General features: G+C 42.8%; 1 protein-coding gene and 1 long non-coding RNA gene across 2 annotated transcripts; both read right to left on the bottom strand.

Moving 5' to 3' along the window:
• Positions 1-3,949: 3,949 nt before the first annotated feature.
• LOC311007983 lies at positions 3,950-6,286 on the bottom strand. The gene is made up of 3 exons (XR_014596460.1): positions 6,011-6,286; positions 5,455-5,758; positions 3,950-4,196 (listed from the first exon to the last, which is right to left on the bottom strand). It is a non-coding gene; the product is annotated as an uncharacterized lncRNA (long non-coding RNA).
• A 12,993-nt stretch (positions 6,287-19,279) lies between these two features.
• Positions 19,280-21,079, bottom strand: LOC311007982 (uncharacterized protein). Its single transcript, XM_084001413.1, has 3 exons — positions 20,447-21,079; positions 20,269-20,331; positions 19,280-20,153 (listed from the first exon to the last, which is right to left on the bottom strand). Exons 1-3 carry the CDS (start codon positions 20,540-20,542, stop codon positions 19,386-19,388), a joined length of 927 nt encoding a protein of 308 aa, XP_083857539.1. The 5' UTR covers positions 20,543-21,079; the 3' UTR covers positions 19,280-19,385.
• Positions 21,080-22,543: the final 1,464 nt, after the last annotated feature.

Below are 22,543 nucleotides of genomic sequence, written 5' to 3'. Positions count from 1 at the left end.
TGTAGCCTGATGTCTGACAGAGCATGAAACACAACTTTAATTTGTTTAAATACACAAACACAGTTGGTGAGTGTGCAAGGCCAGTGTGCACCTTGACTGTGGCGAAGGCGAAGATGTTTTAAGAGGGTCACTTGACTGGAGCTGGAGAATTTACAAAGCCAGCACTGCGTGGAATCCACCACTGAAACACAAGAGACACAAATAGCATGAATAGCATTTTCACAACAGCCTTTGTAATTTAAGATAAAATACTGATATGAAAAACTTAAAAGTTAGTCTGATAATAATTATTGCAACAACACCAAGCTGTACTGGCCTGAAAGCCAACTGCAACAGCCATTATATAAAACAACCATACATAACACAGAAGGAATCCCTTGTTGCAGGAGCTAAATAGCCTACATCAACAAGCCAAAAATAGAGACAAGAAAAAATCTATTGGGAATTGTCTATCATTTATGAATATAATCTGTAAATTAATTTTAAAATGTAAATTTGATTTTAAATTATAACTAGGCCTATGACAAGCAACAAAAATGCAAACATGAATTCAAACATTTGTTTTTAAAAACACCAACCATAACCATGTTATAAATTCATAAAATAAAACATTTAAAATAATGCATTCTGATCGGTACATTGTAAAACATTATTGATGTAAATGTGGTGATTTCTGTACAGCGCTGCTCCTCTCCTCCTTCACACAGCTTTAACTTACTCTTGATTCAAACTAATGCAGCTGCCCAATTGTTAAATTACACCAGTGAGACCAACAGCCTATCTTCTAAAAAGAATCGAGCAACCCGGCGACAAACCTCTAAAAACCTGGGGATGAGTTAATTAACGACCGTTACCACCCCGGCAGAACTACGTAGTTCGGCCGGCCGACGGAGCTCTCCAGGCGGCTTGCTGCCTCTGCGAGGTCCCCCACCTCGGGGGGCTTGCCACTACGTGGAGATTCTCAACTTCGGAGCAAACTTCGAAACAGCCGTCATTTAGACAAACTAACCGCACAGTGGGGATCTAAACCCTTACTTTCTCGCATGAAAAATTATTAAAACTTTAAAAAGTGACGAAATAACAGCGCTACAGCAGAAAATAAAACAACAAGTAATGGCGGCGCCGCGGAGAGGTGTGTTTTTTTTTCTGTGAGAGAGGTCGCGATAAACGAACACCATCGTTGTTTGCCGCCTTGTTTAACTTACCCAGTGTTGCACCGGATAAAAAATGCACAACGTTGGCTTTTCATAATGAATATAGTTCCCGAATTACTTACACCACTGAAATGATAGCCCACATGCCTGCATAGCTACACGAATATGCTCCTCCGAGCTCCGTTTACCCCATGTGAAAGCGTCTGCATGACGACGAGGCGCATGCGAAAAAGTTACCAACAACAACAGACAATGACCCTACAGTAAAAACAAAGTCAACCATGCACTAATTCAGCGTGATGGAAGTAAAAACAAGCTTATCTTACCTGCGAGAGCGAAAGTTTGGCCAGCTCCCACCACACGGTTTCTGCTCCACAAAATGTCGGACGGGCACACCTTCAGCAAAGCTGTTAAAACCGGTTCAAACTGGTCCAGGCTTGTGTGCGCATGCGCACAAGAGCAAATGACGGAGTTGGCCCAACTCAACTCAAAAATCTGCTTATAGATTTACAATTTCTTGTTGAGCTGACTTAAAAATAGTAGTTAAGTCAACAATGGGAAAAATTTGCTGGGCAGACAAGAGTTTATAGATTACTTATTGCAAAGCCATATTTCTGAGTCAGTTTAATTTCAAAATTGTAATGAGATCAACAATTGCTAGTTATCATTTTTACAGTGTAGCCCCATTACAGAGTGAATTAGATGTTACCCCCCTTGCCACAAATGCCTCAGAATTTTCTAAAATGCCAAAGGCAACCTGTGGCAATTGTCAGGAGACAATGCCATTACAGCTTTTGGCCCTCCATGTTGAGGGTTGTACAGACAACAAAGACTGTGAAGTAAGTTGTGTTCTTACATTTCATTTGGCCTTCATGATGACATTAAGTATTTGAGTAACCTATTTTATTTGTTGTGTAACCAGGACCAGGACTCTAACTCAGACGTTGAGTGTGTGTCCGTGTATAACTCATCAGCTGATGATACTGATGCCGTCACGGCCACAAAATCCACATCCTCTAAAGATGTAAGTACATCTTCAGTAAAACTAGCTTGAAAATCCCACACTGACTTTCTTTCTTCTTAGTAATTATTGTTATTGGTTGTGGAGTTTGTGGAGTATGCTCTTTCCTGTTTTATATACAGAATCTGCTTACGCCTAAAATACACTGGATGCGGAACGACTCCGAAACGGCTCCGCTACGGCGGCGGAGCCGATACGCATGAATTATAATCACCGTGGCAGCGTCCACCGACTCCGGGTCCGCTGCGTCGTGGGTCCGGAATGGGACCGGCATCCGGCAGCCCTCGCAAGAGATACGCAGAGCTTCTATTTTTGCCGGACACCGGAGCACGGCGTATCAATTGAGCACAGAGCAGACTCGTTCGGGCAGGAAGTCGTGCACAGATACAAAATAAAACATCCGGTTTATTTTCAAAATAAAATACCTCTGTTTCACGGCGGATCGTATTTCACAACTTGAAGACGTCATAATGGGCGGGGACAGACCTGAAGTCAACAGGTCAAAGGTTCGAGGCGTCTTTTCTCCCCAACAACACCATGGACGAGGAGATGCTGATTTTGGAGGTGCAGAATTATCCAGTAATATATGACTCGTCAGATCCTTTTTATAAGGATAACCTTAAAAAGGAAGCAGCTTGGAAAGCAATTGCAGGAGTAATGGGAGTGGATGGTAAGTTTCTAACATGGTCCATTAAATGTTTGAAAGCAAATGGTCTGTTCTTGTACATCAAATAAGACACCCTGTGTCATTAAATGCTAAGTTAAAGTTGAGATAATAAATAAATTATTTATTTGAGATTGTGTTTGACATTTGTTTTAGTTAAAAAAGCCTGGTAAATCTCTGCTGTGTTACCCAAAATACTAAGTTGAGGGGGAGGTGCTGTAGAGAGACTGTCTCTGCCTTGCTGTTGGTGTCCTGATCACATAACAATGGCTGCTGTAGCCTACTTTCACACTTGCAAATTGGGGGACTGACAAGAAGTTGAGAAGAAGTTGTCAGAAAAGTTTATTTTGAATAAAAATCACACACAATTCACAACATAGTAGCTACAACCGCTTCACACCAGAAAAAAACACAATGTACACTATTTAAGTCAAGTTAATGACTTCTAGTGAAATCACTTTATATCATTCTGTCCTGCCAGGACACACTGCCCTGGGGGGAGGTGAAAAAAGTGGCAAAGCTCTCCCTAACAGCACAGGCTTCTCTTGATGCCCTGTTTCCTCCCATGTTTCTTACTGGGGCCATGCGTCTCCCAAGTTCCTCTGCCTCTTCCAGCAGCTGCACATTGTCATTTGGGGCAAGGAGGAAATTGTGGAGGATGCACGCTGCCACCACAAGTGTATCCACGTGTTTGGGGTGCAGGTTGATCCTTCTATGGAAAATCCTCCAACGTGATGCCAAAATGCCAAAGGCATTTTCAACCACCATCCTGGCTCTGGAGAGTCTGTAGTTGAAAACCCTCCTTTTGTGGTCTAGGTTCTGTCCTGGGTATGGTCGCATCAGGTAGGGCTTCAAGGGGAATGCTGCATCGCCCACTATGACGTGTGGTACCTCCCCGATCTGTGCAGCAGCAGGCAGAGAGGTTTTTGGGGGAACATGAAGAGTGTTCATCTCCATCCCTTTCCCCAAATCTGATCCTGCATAGATCCCACCATCAGATGTCCTCCCAAAGTCTCCCACCTGAATGAACCTGAAACGGTAGTCTGCATCCACCAGAGCCAGAAGCACTATAGAGAACGTCTTCTTATAGTTGAAGTACTGACTGCCGGATAGGGGTGGTGCTTGAATGACAATGTGTTTCCCATCAATTGCTCCCAGGCAATTTGGAAAGTTCCACTTTTCCATGAAGCGTTGTGCTATAGCTTTCCATGTCTCTTGGGTCAGTGGTGGAAAAAACTGCGTCATCATCACCTTCTCAATGGCAGCACACACCATGTGAACAGAGTTTCTCACAGTTGCGTGGCCGAGGCGGTAGTTGAATGCTAGGCTGATAAGTGAGTCCCCAGAAGCCAAGTACCTGTGAAGTTAATAAAGAAAAAAAGATTAGTCAAATGTATGATTATTTTGTTTAAATATGTCTCTCATTTTTCAGCCGATCTCTGCAAGGCAAAATGGCGTTCACTAAGGGACAGCTTTGTGAAGAGCCGAAAGAAGGTGCTTGCCAGTGGCTCAGCAGGGGGATCACAAAAAGACTGGAAATACACAGACATCATGTCTTTTCTTTTGCCCCACCTACAGCCGAGAAGGTCTGTATGAAATTATTATTATTATTATCATCACTTTTACTATATAACATTATTGATGGTAGTATTATATTTAAATTATATGTGCACATTTCAAATTAAGTAATAGATAATTATTGTGTATCAGACACCAATGTGACTAATCTGTTTATCTGTGTGTGTTTGTTTTGTAGTTCGAAAAGCAGCCTGAGCACTGCTTTGGCAGAGGGGGAGAGATCATCCACACCAGTTTCTGCATGTGGATCTGATGAACAGACTTCCTCCACTGCATCAGTGCCACCAGTGTCTGTTTCGCCATTAACAAGCACATCTACAGCACCAACGGTTTCAGCAGCCCAGTCTGTGCCGGGGCCATCTACATCTCAGCCCCACAGGTCCCAGAGCCCAAGAGAGAGGGGGGGTCGGAAGAGACCAGCGCAGAGCTCTGATGTGGAGGAACGGCTCCTTGAAATTTTACAGGAACCGAATCCCAAACCATCAAGTGACATTGATGAGTGCTACCACTTCGCATTGAGCCTAATTCCGCAACTCCACAGACTGGACCAGGGGAAAAGGCGACAGGCAAAAATAGGAATTTTGACCCTCCTCGACAACATTGAGAGCAGCCCGGCTTCTACACAGCCATCACCACACCCAAGCTACACTTATTCTCAACCCCCTCCTACATCCCACTCACACTTTGCACCTCTGCAGAGGCCAGGTGCTTTTACCCATCCCCCGCCTGTTAACCAACCCAACCCTATTGGGCCATTCACTCAAATGATGGCCTCCCAGGATGACCTGCAGTGGGGGGAGAGTAGCAGCACCCCATACACAAACATTTAGTTATGTTTGCTGATTTGTAAATAGTTGTTTTCTTGTGTTTTCCTATTAATATTTTTTTGCTGTGATTTTATATTTATATTTGTTCTTACCTATTTATATTTTTTAAAACGTATTCCTGTTTTAAAATGTGTGTGACTTTAATTTAAAATAATAAAAGGTCAAACCTATTGTGGTCAGTGATTCACTGTGTTGTGTACATAAGCTCACCTCAGTCCAACAGCCAGTCTCTGCTTTGCTTCTATGGCAGCTCTGTAGTTTGTGTTCTGCTTGGTGATTTCTGGGCCGATGATTGAGAGAAGCAGATCCATTTGCTGTGCACTCATTCTAAAGTACTGGTGATGCCGTTGACTGTCCAGGCGCAGTTCAGCCACAAGATGATAAAAATCTCCTTGTTGAGGCCTGTGCTGATTTAATGGATGGACCCAGTGCCGGCGTGTTCTCCTTCTACCCCTCCTCCGCAGTCTTGCAAGCAGAATCAACAAAGCAGCTGCCCTCCTCCTAGGAAAAGGCACTGAAATACACAGAATAGTTTACTATGTTGTTATTACTATACTATGGGCCTACTGTATTAAATGTTATTGTCACAAGTACAATGTTAACTACAGCTATTTTGTTTTAGCATATATATTTTTTCAATTTACAACAACAACAACAACAACAACAACAACAACAACAACAGTTAACTGTATTTACATGGCTTTTCAGACAAATAAACTTAAATAAATGTTTAGTTTATTATCAGTTTCGTTTATATTGCACTTACCCATGGTTGAATCTCCACAAAAAAGGCAGATCCACAGGACAGGACCAAGTTGATCTTCTTCTAGCTACTCCTCTGAATGACTATGGAATGAACCTTTTAAATGCTTGTGGTTCTCTTCTGGTTATATCGCGTGATTATGCGTGAACTCGCGAGATCTCGTGCGCCCTCGGGACTCCGCTGTCACAGGCGGACCCGCAACAGTGCAGATCATGGACGGAACCGGTGTGCGTTGACGGAGTCGGAGTACGCAGCCGTTCCGTAGCGGAGCCGTTTCGGAGTCGTTCCGCATCCAGTGTATTTTAGGCGTTATAGTCATCACATTTGTCTGGGTCAATTTGATCACTAAAGAGATTATTATTATCACCAAATTTTTATTTTTCTTCATTTATCATGTAGATTACCAACTCATTGGCATTTGTACAGTACATTTATTACATTAATATAAAGTAATGAAACAGACAGCTTCACTGAATTTTATTGACTATTTGAAATACAGTACAGCTGTTTCATTGGAAAATAAAATAACAGTGGTTTTAATGTGTACATCTTCATGTATGAGAAGACCCAAAATGATCACTGTAACCGTGATCACTACAAATGGTTAACACTATTTCTCAATCTATATTTTTTCCCTGGTAATTATTTGATCATGGATCTGTCACACTCAGGCATACACTGACTCCAGTGTCTATCAACCTTTCTCTTGTTTCACAGCTGGAGAGCAGATAAACTTTTAACATTATTTTGGGGGAAAATAGTTGAATAACTATTTTTTTCTATTTTTTCTGTGAAGATGAACACATGTTCCACAACTGCATTGTCCTCTATGGTTTCCTGCCCCATCTGTAGCCAGTTGTATCCTATGCACAGTCTGGAGATGCATGCAAGTTTCTGTGGCGAGAGGTACTTGTCTAATGATTACTTATCACAGGTGTTAAGATAAAATAAAATTACCCTTTTCATCCTCAAAGGAAAATTTAAAAAATTGTGAGTATCAAGAATGTTTGCCGAACCCACTTTTTTTTGGCAGCATTTCTGATGTCAATGGGAATACTGTAACACCATCTCCACCAAGAACAGCAGCAAGCACATCAGGAGGTATGTCATTGGAAGGGAACATGTCCCACTCTGTCTTTCCAGCATGCACCTACATTTAAACTTATTGTGTTCTCTTTTTGATTTGTTGTAAAAATAGATTTACATACTACAGACATGTTCTTTGCCCTGTCAGATTGGAAGACTGTTGCAGATCCCAAGACAGCTGTTTGGCTATTCACCCAAGAGATGCTGAACAATAAGAATGGTTCTCAAGAGAATCATTTCTCAGTGGACTTGAGGAAAGACCAGGAAGAACAGGACAGGTCCTATGTGAGCTTCTATAAGCGCAGAAATGTGGAGTGGGCGTCGCCACTGAGATGCACACTTGAAGGTGCGCTGTTTGTGAAAGTTAAAGGAACTAATAATTATTAATACATAATTTGGTTATTTTCTAAACTTGTTTCCACATTAGGGTATTGCTGTTTAATACTTAAATATGCCAAGTTGTGTCCATCTTTCCCATAGGTGATGCTGCTGTAGGACTTGGTGTTAACCGACATGTTATGTCAACCATGATGCTGAAGCTGAGAACTGGATTCCAACTCAATCTTGGTCAGTGTTTACACAGCACTCCATTTCTAACATTTCAAATGTCCGAGCACTATAGGTATTGTTTGGGCTACTTTAAGGCAAAAATGCTGTCATAATTATCATTTTGAAATAGGAAACGGTGCAATCACAAAGATTTTCGAGGGTCAGTCAGATCACTTGGTGCCTGCCAACTCTGCTGTGATGGTGGAGAGTGAGCTGTTCCTGATGGCAGGGCGAATGATGGGGCATTGCTTCTTATATGGAGGTCCTGGTTTCCCTGGTCTCAGCCCAGCCATCACTCATGTGCTGTGTGGTGGTTGCATTGACACTGCCACAGTCATGATTGAAGACTGTCCTGATTTAGACATCCGTGAAACAATCCAGCTGGTAAGTTTAGCAACCTTGATTTTACTGCATATTGTTAGAGAAAGCCGTCTCTTTGCCTTGTTCAACATTGTTAAAGCAAGGGCTATTAAGTTTGTGGAGAATTTCTGGAGCAATTCTACTTTCCAAGTTTTTGCATCATGAGTAATTTAATATTCCTCTTAGATTTTGTAATATTCTTTGCATAGCCTTTCAAAACAGGCAAATCCTCTTTAGCCAATGATTACTAAAGAATATGTACGTGACCTAATAAACCTGACTCATGATGTAAAGTCACATTGTGATCTGTAATGTTCAGCAGGGATGTTACACTTAGGAAGTATAAAAGTAACACCATCAGTAAGATTTGTGCACCTGGAATATATTAAGACCTGTGTGACTTGCACTAATTGGACTGTCCTTTTCTTTCATTTTTTTTCTTTCTTCCTACCTCTTTTCCTGTCTTCCTTCCTTCCTTCCTTCCTTCCTTCCTTCCTTCCTACCTTCCTATCGGTCTCAAGCTGACAGAGAAATCTGCACTTGAAGATGAACGTGACCGTGTTGTCAGCCTTTGCATGGCGTGGGACCTTCCACTTCCAACTCTAAACAACATGAAGTGGCTCCATGACAAGCTGCTCCTGCATTCGGTAAATAATTTGGTGATATTGGTGTTTTTGTTTATAAACAAAAGAAATCTGGAGTATATCCAGATTTATAAGGCTGTTTTACACAGGTTCTGGGCCGATCAACTAAACAAGTGAAGCAATTGCGAAAGGGACTGAAGGAGACTGGCATTTGGCCAATTCTCTCCAGTAGAGCAGATGTGGTAAAGCTGCTTTTCCCTTCTGAGAAAGAAGCTGAGATTACACCCCAGGTAGATGACATTAGTTTTTGTACATTAATTATAAGTCCCATTCAGTATGACTAAGTCTTAAGACCATTCTCTGTCTTTGCAGATGATCCTTGCACACGTTACATGGCCCAAGCTGAATCCAGAATCTGATGATGATGAGGATGAAGATGTCTCTGTCGAGGCTGTGACTCGGGTCATGGCTTACTTCAGGACTTTTATTGAAAGTGGTGTGTTATTTCAACATTGCTTTTCCACAAATGCATTTTAGTTTTTCCATTGAATGACTCTCCCTTCCTTCCTTGTCTACCTTTTCTATTGAATGACACTTCATTATTAAACTGTGAAAATAAAAAAATATGATGCCTGAGTAGAAAGCACATATCTCACAAGTGTGTATTGTCTTTATCAGCGACTTCGGAGCATCTGAAAAATCTACTGCGATTCTGGGTGGGCTGGGAGGTCCCACCCAAGGAGCTGATTGTGAAGGTGGCAAGTGGCCTTCTTCCCAGGGCCTTGACATGCTTTGAGACCATCAAGTTGCCTCACCATTACACAACCTACAGAGACTTTGAGTCCGACTTGGTTGCTGCCATTACAACCTGTGACACAGGGTTTGGTCTTGTTTAAACGCACAAAAAGAAATTCATCTTGAAGGTTCTTAGTGGTTCTAATGTTTTGTTATGAGTCCTGTCCTGATAATTTTGTATTCACTTCTGTAAACTCAAACTCTTACCAAGTACATTTGTGTTATCTCTAGTCAAAATGTCTAATTTCTAGTCAAAACAAATCTCATTACACTTTTAATAAGACATGTCATCTAATAAGTTACTTGTTTCAAGCAAATTTTCACTTTTTGTAATAAGACAAAAATCTTGCTCCATTGGCAGATTTGTTTTGACTATAAATAACACAAATATACTTGGTAAGAGTTTGAGTGTACTGCAGTGAATTCCTTTTACACAGGGTTAGAGCAGTTCACAGTAAGTGATGTTTGTCAATGTGCAGTGTTTACAGTTAGTTCTTGATGTCTGTACTTCTAAAGCTGTTATCCTGGTCAAGTTCCTGCCATATTGCTAACTTGGGTGTAGCCAGTACAACTGCTCAAAATATTTCAAACCACAGAGAGCAGTAAATTGTCAGCTGTTAACCCTGTAAAGTTAACCGTTTTGCACTCTAAAAGGTTCGCACCATTTAAACCTCACATTAATTGTGATACTACCGGTGCTATTAATATTTTTATAGATTTTCTCTTGCCTTGTTCAACATTGGCAATAAAGTATATTAAGAACAGAAGTGTGGCTATTGTGATTTTGAGATACTGATATTTATTTATAACTTCCATAAATTAACATGCTAACACATTACCTAGGTGCAAATTTTCTTTTATCCTGAAGACAGTTGCCAGTTCTACAATGGGCAAGACTGTGGATATGATAGTTACTAGAGCTATAGGACTTTGGAGTAGCTTTCATTATGTTGCTACAAAAATTAGACCTTAATGTGGTAGTTGTTGAAAACTTACATTTTACAAAATAATTTAACAAATCTTGATTCCAATGAGGAATCCATTCATGATCTAATCAATCAAAAATATACAGTGTCAATATAATTTTAGGTCAAGAATACCAGTCGTGCTCTGCTTGGAACAATAATGTTTGTTAGATATGATTTTCCCACTAGAGAAAGTATAATTAACACATTAAAATCACATTTCTCTTGCCTTCATTAAAAAAATTCAAGAATCCATTCATAAGCAAAAATATTTTATTTCAAGTTACTGCCCCCTAAAATAAGATGAAGTATTAGTAGTATGACCAGTTTAGGATTAACTGATAATATCTCTGTTTCACGTTAAAATTAAAGTGAGGCTCTGTTACTGGCTTCCCAACACATTTTTAAAAAGAGATGAGAACAAGAGTGTGACAGAATTGAGCAAGCAAACCGAGACAATGAAGACGGAGAGCAGCTGTAAAAAAGAGGGAATGACAGAAACATTATTTTATTATTATATTGTAAAGCAGAAATGTAAAAAAAAAACACTCAGCAGATGACTTGGGCTTACTGTAGAAAAAGACGCCCTCTGCATTTCTTTTTCAGTGCAATATCCAACTCACACAGTGACAGTTGCCATCACATATGGTTAGCCTTGTCAATAGTACAGCAACATTACGTTTCTTGCGACAGCCCTGCATTAGTCAATAACAAAAATAATCGTTTGTTTTGTTGCAGACCTCATGAGAATTAGTCAGTTGGGTGTCAGACAGGCATATTGCTTATAGCTGACGGTTGATGATGCTCTGCACACATTCAACTGTGGCCATGTAAATGTCCATTCCATGACAATCAGAGGGGCCAAGAGGATCTATGGATCTTCTAAGCTGCTCCATCTCCACTTCATCCAGAGAATAATGAAGGACTGGAACATTGATACCTTGGCTGTTGTCACCTTGAATTCCACTGCACTCCCACTCAATATCTGGCACATGCAGCTCCTATAGAAAGAAACAACTTAAGGTGACAAAAAGCTGCACAATTATCTGAATGTTGCTCTGATAAATGAAAATATCTTTAAATTTTGAATTGCATCTGAATGTAAACAGTGGATAATCATGTTCGCGGTTGACATGATGAACCAGTATTGTACATACATTCCCGTTTTTGTAACTATTTCACCGTACCAATCTGTATCATAATACACACTGTGTGTGTATACACATATATATTCGTGTTTATACTGTATAGTGTGTGTATTTCGAGGTGTCCATATGCTGCAGTAACAAGAATTTCCCAGTATGGGATCAATAAAATCAATCTATCTACCTGTTCTGCCCTTTGTGGCATGTAGTTACACGTCTTCGCCAGAGGGTGGCAGTATGACAATAGAGGTGGAGTGAATGACAATAACATCAGCAGAAGCAGCTAGTCTGCAGCCAAACTTCGGCAGTTCCAGTTGGTTTGAGTTTAAGAGATCATAAGCCTGTGAGTATTATTGTCAACACAATCGACATATAGCTTGATATATTGCTGTTTCTGTAATGGATATAAAACGACAGTTATTTTACGTTTTTACCGATATTACGATGCTAAACCGTTAGCCCGTCTATGGCGTTTTCCATTGTAAATTAGCATCAAGCTAACGGTCTATTTTCTTGTTTGTTTACATTACTGACTTTACTGTATAGAGTTAACTTTGATTTAAGCTGTGTTAATTGAACACATTATGTACTCAAAGCTACATAGTCTAATGCTTATCTTCTTTCTGTATGTGTCAGTTTACAGTGCTCTTCAAAAGTGTCAATAAACCCTTGAAGAAAAGGAAAACATTGCTTCTTATTGAAGACTATCTGTTAGCTATCTGCTAAACTAGACCACGTCCAGGGAGGGCAGAATAGTAAAAGGCTTCTTCTCGTCACACTCTGCCTAAACAGACTGCTCCACAGTTGCAAGTGATTAAAGCATCAGAGAAGACTTGTCAATCATGGCAACTCCTGCAGATGAAAACAAAAGAGAAAAAACACTGGAGACAAGATCAAGAGGATCAGGTTCTCAACGCTCCAGTCAACTCACCTCCTCGTCATCTGTCGCTGTGGCCAGGGCAAGAGCAAAGGCTGAAGCTGCACGAGTAAAGCTTTCCTTTGCACACAAGGAAGCCGACATCTTGAAGAAACAAGCTGACCAGCTAAAACAGAAAGCTGAGTTAGATGCAGATCTGCATGTGCTCAAATCAGAAAAGGAAGCGGCGGCAGCACAAGCTGAGGCTCAAGCTTGGGAAGAATCCGCACAGGAAACCGGAGACCCACAACAGCCCCAACTGGTAGAAATGCCACTCATCGATCCAATCCAGCGCACTCAAGAGTATGTGCAACAACATGCAGATTTCAATGCTGGTCTGCAAACGTATCCTGACCATCCTCCTGATCCTCCATCTGCATCCGTGCATCAGCCAGCCTCAGGCTACCTTAAAGCGACTATGGACCACAAAGACCCGGACGGTTACCAGGGAAGTCGGCACAGCAAAGAAGAGTTTAAACCTTTGCCATTTCTCTCATCCGACCAAACACAAAAGGTTGAGGTGAACCAGTCACAATACAACTATGCTGTAAGTCCCAAGAGAGAACCCGCCAGCGGGAATTATTATCCTTATGTAAAAAAGCCCATCAACAACAGCCAGCTTTATCATTCTGGGCCCAACGTATCTACACCAAGACCTCCTCATGTCCATCCTACAGACACCTCGGACCTTGCAAAATATATGATGCGTCGAGAGATGGTTAGTTCCGGGTTGCTGAAATTCGATGATCAACCCGAGAATTACTGGGCGTGGAGGACATCGTTCCAGTCTGCAGTTTGGGATCTGAATCTGCTACCACAAGAAGAGTTGGACCTGCTAGCAAAATGGCTCGGACCACAATCAGCTGCTCAAGCAAGAAGAATCAGAGCAGCTTACGTCTACGACCCTAGGGCAGGTCTCAACATGGTGTGGCAGCGACTGGAAGAATGTTTCGGTGCACCAGAAATCATAGAGCATGCACTGTTAAAAAGAGTTGAGGACTTTCCAAAGGTGTCGAACAGAGAGAATCAGCGTTTGAGGGAACTAGGAGATCTTCTTCTGGAGCTACAAGCAGCAAAGCAGAACGGCTATCTTCCCGGCCTTTCTCATCTGGATACAGCACATGGAGTCAACCCTATCCTGGCGAAACTCCCATATAACCTGCAGGAGAAGTGGGTTACCGTTGCTTCAAAATACAAGAGAGAATGTGCTGTGTCCTATCCTCCATTTTCATTCTTTGTCAGATTCATCAGTGAGGAAGCCAAGGTTCGCAACGACCCTAGCTTTGCTTGTGTCACAACCTTCAGCCTGAGAACAGAAAAACCAACAGGTCTAAAGCAGAAACACCAGCTTCCAATCTCTGTCAGGAAAACGGATGTGTCACCAGCAGGTGGAGCTAATCAACATCTTACCACTGACAAGAGCATCACGGACCCTGATAAACAGTGTCCTCTGCATGGTAAACCGCATCCACTGAGGAAGTGTCGTCTGTTCAGAAGTAAGAGTCTAGAAGAAAGAAAATCTCTCCTGAAGGACAAGTATGTGTGTTTCAGATGTTGTTCTTCCATTAACCACATGGCTAAAGACTGCAATGTGCCATTAAAGTGCAGAGAATGTGGAAGTGAAACACATACTACAGCTCTTCATCCAGAACCTCTCCCTTTAAAGTGGAAAAGCTCCGCTGCTTCAGAAGACCACGGCGGGGAGCAAAACGAGCCAACAGCCACGGATGTGACATCTAAGTGCACTGAAATATGTGGAAATTTAGACGGCTCCAGATCATGTTCTAAAATATGTTTGGTGAGAGTGTATCCTGTAGGACAGTCAGAAAGAGCAGTCAAAATGTACGCTGTTCTTGATGAACAAAGCAACCGCTCACTTGCAAAGACAGACTTCTTTGATCTTTTCAATATTGATGGACACTTAGAGCCGTATACATTGAAGACGTGTTCAGGAGTCATGGACGTCACAGGAAGGCGAGCAAACAACTTCATCATCGAGTCTCTGGATGGTACGGCACAGCTCTCTCTTCCTACTCTCATCGAGTGCGACATGATTCCCGATGACAGAGCGGAAATCCCAGCTCCAGAAGTTGCTCTTCACTATCCCCACCTGAAGCCAGCAGCAGGCAAAATCCCAGACGTCGATCCGCATGCAGAAATCCTCATCCTCCTTGGTAGAGACATTCTCTGTGTGCACAAGGTCAGAGAGCAGCACAATGGACTCCACAATGAACCATACGCTCAACGTCTGGACCTTGGATGGGTCGTTGTTGGAGAGGTGTGTCTCGGAGCTGCACATAAGTCATTTCAAACCAAAGTCTACAAAACCAACATTCTACACAATGGACGAGCTTCACTTTTGGGTCCATGCACCAACAACATTCAGGTCAAAGAGAAGTTCAGTTGTCACACACCAAGCTTGAATCTTCAAAGTGCCATGCCTAACCAAGTGAGGGAGACTGACGATCTTGGTTATCAAGTATTTCAGAGAACAGAACACGACGACAACCTGGATCTGTCAATTGAAGATAGGATTTTTCTGGAAACACTGGATCAACAAACTTATAAGGATGAAGCAAACACATGGGTTGCCCCCTTACCTTTTCGAACACCACGGAACCGTCTTCCAAACAACCGACTTCAAGCTTTGAAGCGTCTGTCATCTGTAAGGCGCAATCTGGACAGGAAACCACAGATGAAAAAAGATTTCATCAACTTCATGCAGAAGATATTCGATGCGAAGCAAGCAGAGCCAGCTCCACCGCTAACAGAAGGCCAGGAATGTTGGTACCTACCCTTATTCGGCGTTTACCATCCACGCAAGCCAGATCAGATAAGAGTAGTGTTCGATTCCAGTGCTAAACATGAAGGACTTTCCCTTAATGACGTACTCCTCTGTGGTCCTGATCTGAACAACACCCTTCTCGGGGTCCTGATCCGTTTCCGCAAAGAACCAGTCGCAGTTACTGCAGATGTGCAGCAGATGTTTTATTGCTTCACAGTCTGCGAGGAACATCGCGATTTTTTGAGGTTCTTGTGGTATGAAGATAATGACCTGCAGAAACCAGTGAAAGAGTTTCGCATGACGGTCCATGTATTTGGCAACAGTCCGTCGCCAGCTGTTGCTATTTACTGCCTACGACGAGCCGCTTCAGAGGCAACAGAGTCCACTCCCGAAGCAAGAGAGTTTGTCATGCGCAACTTTTACGTGGATGATGGACTTGCATCGTTCCCCACTGAAACAGACGCTATCAAGGTTTTGAAGACGTCTCAAGAAATGTTAGCTGAGTCGAACATCAGACTACACAAGATAGCATCCAACAGCAGCAGCGTCATGCAAGCCTTCCCCACAGAAGACTGGGCCAAAGATGTTAAAGACTTCGATTTTGGAGGAGAATCACCGCCCCTACAGAGAAGCCTAGGTCTCGGCTGGAACCTAGTGACAGACAGCTTCACCTTCTGTGTTTCCTCAGAAGAGAAACCTTTGACTAAAAGAGGCATTCTCTCCACAGTGAACAGCCTATTTGATCCCTTAGGGTTTGTGGCGCCAGTTACTGTGGGGGGAAGGAACATAATGAGAGAGCTTTCTGTTGAACAGTACGATTGGGACGCTCCACTTCCAACAGCAAAACAAGAACAATGGAAACTCTGGAGAGACGCCATGAAAGAGCTGGAGCAGCTTGATATCCCAAGACCTTATGTACCTGTTTCATTGGCTACACAGACTCAGTACAGACAACTTTGTGTTTTTTCAGATGCTTCTGACATTGCTATAGCAGCTGTTGCTTACCTGAGAACTGTCTCCATGACAGGTGAGTGTCATGTGGGCTTCGTCATGGGAAAATCCAAACTGACACCGCGTCCGGCACATACAGTCCCTCGTCTGGAACTCTGCGCTGCCGTTTTGGCAGTCGAGGTGGCAGACTTCATTAAAGGTGAAATGGACATTGACATTCACTCAGTGCAATTCTACACAGATAGTAGAATTGTGCTAGGTTACATTAACAACACGTCACGCAGATTCTACGTCTACGTCTCCAACAGAATCACACGAATCAGGAAGTCTTCTCATCCACAGCAGTGGCAGTACATCAACACTGAACAAAACCCTGCTGACCACGGGACTAGGCCACTAGCTGCTGCAGACCTCAAGTGTACCAACTGGTTTTCTGGGCCATTGTTTCTGTCGAGGCCGCAGCAAGAGACCACTGCTCCTGTCGACAACTTTGAGCTGATACATCCAGACCAGGATCAAGAAATCCGTCCTGAGGTTACAGCCATCAGCACGAAGGTGTCATCGGCGTCAAAGAATCTGCTTGGGGCGCAGAGGTTTGAAAGATTCTCCTCGTGGAAGTCTCTGGTGCGAGCTATCTCCAGATTAATCAAGAGAATCAGAAGTGAGGTGAAGGTTCCTGATAGTGAAGGCAGTAGAGGAGAGGAAAATGTCCAAGCGACAGCTGTGATCATCAGGACAACGCAGCAAGAGGTCTTCTTTAAAGAGATAGAGCATCTTATCAAAGGGGATCCACTCCCAAGACAAAGCCCTCTTGTGAAATTGTCTCCATTTTTAGACCAAGATGGACTATTGAGAGTCGGTGGTCGTACATCCTCGTCAGACGTGAGCTTTGATGATAAACATCCTGTGATCATTCCAAAGACGCACACAGCCACACTATTGGTGAGACATTACCATGATCAAGTTGCACATCAGGGACGTCATTTTACAGAAGGCGCCCTGAGATCAGCCGGACTGTGGCTAATTGGGGGAAAGAAACTTGTTTCTACTGTCATACATAAATGTGTCACTTGCAAAAGACTCAGAGGTAAACTAGAGGAACAGAAGATGTCGGAGTTACCAGCAGACAGACTGTCATCATCGCCACCGTTTACTCATGTTGGAGTAGACGTCTTTGGCCCATGGATCGTGACGGCTCGAAGAACAAGAGGAGGCCACGCAGAGAGTAAGCGGTGGGCAGCCATGTTTACCTGTTTGAGCACCAGGGCGGTGCATATTGAGGTCCTAGAAACCATGACTACTGCGAGCTTCATTAATGGTCTCAGGCGGTTCACAGCAATCAGGGGACCCATCAAAACACTCCGGTCGGATCGGGGAACAAATTTTATTGGGGCGTGTAAGGAACTCAACCTTGACACAGAGGATCCTGATCTGCAGACACACCTCCATGACAGCAAATGCACCTGGGTCTTTAATCCTCCCCACTCCTCCCATATGGGTGGAGTGTGGGAGAGGATGATAGGCATCGCTCGGCGCATTCTGGATGCTCTGCTCCTCAAAACAAGCACATCCAACCTGACACATGAGGTGCTTACTACAGATGTTACTGGTTCAAATTTGCGGACTTCACGCGTGGTTCACGCGAGACGCCACAAGACTCATGCATTTTTTTTCTTTGGCGAGACAAGAGGTTTTAATGAAAAGCCTCAATGTGCCAGAACAACCGCCAGGTGGCATCTGTGAGAACGGAGGACGACAGGCGGATGACTCAGTGATCTGTGCAGTAATCCACAGCTTAAACTCTAGGCTATTAAACTAGAACTAACTACTGTATACCCTGCCTAAATCACAGAAAATATTGTAATATGATAAAGCCTGTCTTGCTTTATGACTTGATGATTATGTATCACAAATTATGAAGGATCATCTGCGCAAGGCAAAGATGATAGCATCAACAAAACACGGCGTAACACACGCGGCTGTATGGGACAGGCTTTTATTTAATTCAGAACAAACCGCTTAGCAAAAATGGAAAATATAGTCTATAATAATTAATTGATCTGTTGTTTGGCCACTGTTTGAAAATAACCCGAATTATGAGCAAATAATCTGATCCAGAGCAGCAGTCATAATCAGACTTCTTCTAAATAAACCTTAACATTCAATAACTGGGTCAGGTCGGACCATGGGGTTATTTTTTCTCTTCTTCTTCACAGGAGAAAATGAGGTGCCGCTCACGGACGCGTTGATGTTTTGTGATTTATCTGCTGCCTTGACTCTGCCCTTTATACATGTGCGTTCAGATTAACAATAAGACAAGCCATGGTTGAGTTTATTGAGTTTTAGCTGCTCAATCTCATTGTTTCAAAGAAAAGGGATTGATTTTTATAACGAAATGAAACGAAAACAATATTATATTGATACATTGTTGTAAAAAAAATCCAAAAGAAACGAAAATGAACTAAAGAAAATAACTTTCACACACACACATTAAAACAGTGCGATTGGTTGAAAGCTGATAATTAGCCATGTGCTTATAAGCTGATTGGCCGAAACCAAGAACAAAGCCGCGTGAATGGCCAATCGCCATGTGTTAACGGCCGACATGTAAATCAGCTGTTTCGATGGGCGTTATATGAATAGAGATGTTAATGTGGTACTTTGCACATAGGCTGTATACTTTCTGTAACTGGAAGAAAAACAGCCAGCTGGAAGAATGTGTTGCCTAAATCTTTTACTGTGTGGGAGATCTCCACCAACGTACTGTAGCCGGGGAGAAAGCAACCGTTCTGCTGCGGGGGGAGGGAGGGGGGCTGTCGGGGTGGAGGTGCTGAAATGGAGAGCTGTCCCCCACAAGGTGCTAAAGTGAGGGAGAGGAGTGGAGACGCCGGTTGATTTGAGCGATTTAAGCAAAGCAAAGCCTGGGCTTTTATTTGGTTTTATTATATGCTTGTGGTTTTTCTCTATTTTTGCCTGTTTTCACTCTGCACCTGCCCTAATGTGTGTCTCCCTTGTCTCTAGTAAATGAATATTTCCCACAATAAAATGAGTCTTTAGAACAAAGAACTGATTTTTTTTCTCTAGCTTTATAGAGCTTTATAGGCTATAATAACCTTGCTTACTGCTTTTTGAATCACTTGACAAAATAAGATGCCTCGAGCAAACTTGGATATGAAAACATTTTATTGAAGAAGAAAAAACACACACACATTGTAGCATCAAGTACTGTAGGCTACTGTAGGCTACAGTAGGGTGAGGATAGGACCCTCAGATGATCTTCTCGGAGTTCGCAAGAACTCGTTGATCTTATCTATGCAGTATTTCAAGTCCTTTCTGTCCATGCCTGGAAACTCCGTTCTCAGTGACTGCACTACAAAGTTCTTCACATTTTGTGGCAGTTCATGTTTCCCCCGGGATCCGTCCCAGTTTGTCGTTTTGGCCCAGGCTCGGTAATTGTCCTCTGAAATGACTCTCCGGAACAGTAGGCACCCAAAACGTCCCACCTGGCCGTGGCTCTGGTGACGGACTTGAGCATGGTCTTCAGGTCCGACATGCCTCAAGCTTACATCGGGGTGTTGGTGAGAGATGTTAATGCTGTCCGAGGTTGAAGATAGAACCAGCGGAGACATCGAGGCTTGCGACGAGGAAAGATCAGGAGTCGATGTGTGTCGTGGGATCGGCCTGACGGGGGTAAGGGGCGTAACCGGGATGCGAGTTCGCTGCTCGCGGAAAGCATCTCGCAGTTCTCCGATCCCAGCTCGGATCTCCTCCATGAAAGCCTGCCCTCTTCCTTCGGAGTTCCCGCTCTCTCTGAGGTTTTGATTTTCCTGCCTCAGGGTTGCCAGTTCATCCTCCATCCGGGTAATTTTTGCGAGCAGGGTCTCTTTTTCTGCCAGAAGCTTGCCTTTTTCCTCTTTCTCGCGCTGCAGCTGCTGCGTTCTGTGGTCCAGGAGCATATTCAGAGCAACATCACCAGGAACACGAGGAGCCACCAAACGAGAAACCTCTGCCTGTGGTTTGAAAAACAAACAAGTAATGAGTCATGGTTTACGGTATAATAAACAAGGGAGATAGAGTAGTATACAGTACACGGTATAAAGTGTAGTCTAGGCCTATGACACTTACCGCTTTTTTTTGGATGAGACGCTTTGCTGGCGGGGCAGACGATTGTGCGGTTTTTGCTGCAACCTGTAACAAGGAAAAATAGCAAAGAAATTAGAGACTGAAAATTAAAAACGTTGATCTCTTCCATTAGGTTGACAAATGTTTGATTCTCGCTTGTAAATGTAATGGGAAAAAATACCTTTTTGCGCCCCCGTGCAGCAGGTGGTGAGTTCTCATCTCGGGGAAAGAGAGCCTTGCTGACCTTGGATGCTCCGTAGAAACGTGCGCTCTTCATCTTGAAGCAGTTGAATTCGGTCAGCTAAAGTAATCAGTAGGTCGAGTCGAGTAATCAGCAGGGGGCCATATAGCCCATATGGTACAGAACTGAGGACGTGATTGAACAAGGCAGCAGAGTTACAGTAGGGTAGCCACGCCCATTAGGCGAATGTGAGACCCACAGTAAAAGAAAAAAAATCATTTTAGACCAGACACGCCCCTTGGGAGAGGCATCCTAATCAACGCCCACTCAGCAAGAATAAATTGTTGTAGCCTACTGTACATGGACTACATTTGGTTAGTCTTCATTGAGTTGGACTTCGATTTACTCAGAGATGGCTATGATCGACGCGAAAACGAGTGAACTCATCAAGACTCTGCGGAGGAAAGGCTGGACTGCACGAGCCATCGCTGCACATCTCAAGTCGGCCGGAGTCTCAGCCTCCCTGCGCACAATTCAGCATCATTTCCTGCATGCAACTGTGGAGAAAAGAGTCTGTAAACCACGTAAACTGACAAGGTATTGCCAATATATATATATTTTCATTATTATTATTATTATTATTATTATTATTATTATTATTATTATTATTATTATTGTTGTTATTACCCTAACAATGTCTCTCTATCAGTCAGGTGGTGGAAAGACTAGATGCCATCCTGAAAGCAAACGACGAGTTACCTGCAAGAAAATTGAAAGAGATTCTTTTGCGTGACCACAACATAAACATCAGTTTATGGTCGGTGCGGAAGGCGTTGCATCAGCTTGGCTGGAACTATGGGAAGTCAAGGTAAAACATTAGGCTCTTTTGCATCTTGCATTGAAATTTTAAATTATGTTACATTTATTAGTAATGAACTGCTCGCTTAAGCCTAATTTCTACATATTCTGCAGATTTGTTCCTATGACGAGGGACAAAAACAAAGAAGCACGTCTACTCCAGGCTGAGAAATGGAAAGCTGCTGGGGAGAAATTCGACGATGTCCTCTTCACCGACGAGTCGACTGTGGCCCTTGAGCGTTTTGCCTTGAAGTGCTGGAGGAGGAGCAACTTTGCAGGGACGCCAAAGCCTAAAGCTAAACACCCCCTCAAGCTTCATGTCTGGGGTGGAATTTCACGCTGTGGCCCTTGCCCGCTTCTCATTTTCGACGGTGAGTGGGGAAAAAACGTAGTTTGAATATATATAGACCTACCTAACAATTTAGTCTGAAACAGAGTTAAAATAAAAAAAATAAAAAAATGAAGAATAAAAAATGTTGAAATTAAGCCCGTTATGTCACCCACAGGCATTATGGACCGACACTTTTACCAAGAGGAAATCATCCGAAAAGTTGCTGGTCCATACCTCAGAGAGCAGTATCCGATGCGCACACATCGATTCTTCCAAGGTATCATCTTAACACTTTTTTAAAACCATCCTTAACATTCTTAGGCTACAATAAAGGCAATGTAATGATGATTTAGTTGGTGAAATCTAATGTTTTCTTTATTTTCCCTCCACCAGACAATGATCCCAAACACACTGCAATCAGTGTCAGAGCCTGTATGAAGACAGAGGGAATCAACTGGGTGCCAACACCAGCAGAGTAAGTTAGTCATAAATTTGGCGTGATTACCTGCATTAATAATGATGCATTTATAATTGGGATAAATTAATAGCAGGAAATAAGTGCTAATCTATCATATTCTTCTGTTTAGGTCACCAGATCTAAACCCGATAGAGCTGGTCTGGGCTTCGATGAAGCACTACATCCGCTCTGAGGCGAAACCAACTAACAGGGAGGAGTTGGAAGCAGCGATCCAGACATTTTGGATGGAGAAGCTGACCATCAGCGTCTGTAATAAGTACATCGATCATCTGGACAGTGTCATTGAGAAAGTTATAGAACTGAAGGGAGGAGCGACTGGCATGTGACCGTAATCGATATCCTGTCCTGGGGATGCTGTTTGTGTGCCTGCTGGTGACTGTAGCCTAATATAAAGCTGCTGTATATTTTAAATAAAGCTAGAGTGCAGTCA

This window comes from Trachurus trachurus (assembly GCF_905171665.1).
Source record: "Trachurus trachurus genome assembly, contig: scaffold_132_arrow_ctg1, whole genome shotgun sequence".
Lineage (NCBI taxonomy): Eukaryota > Metazoa > Chordata > Actinopteri > Carangiformes > Carangidae > Trachurus > Trachurus trachurus.
This window is presented reverse-complemented; position numbering and strand designations above follow the sequence as displayed.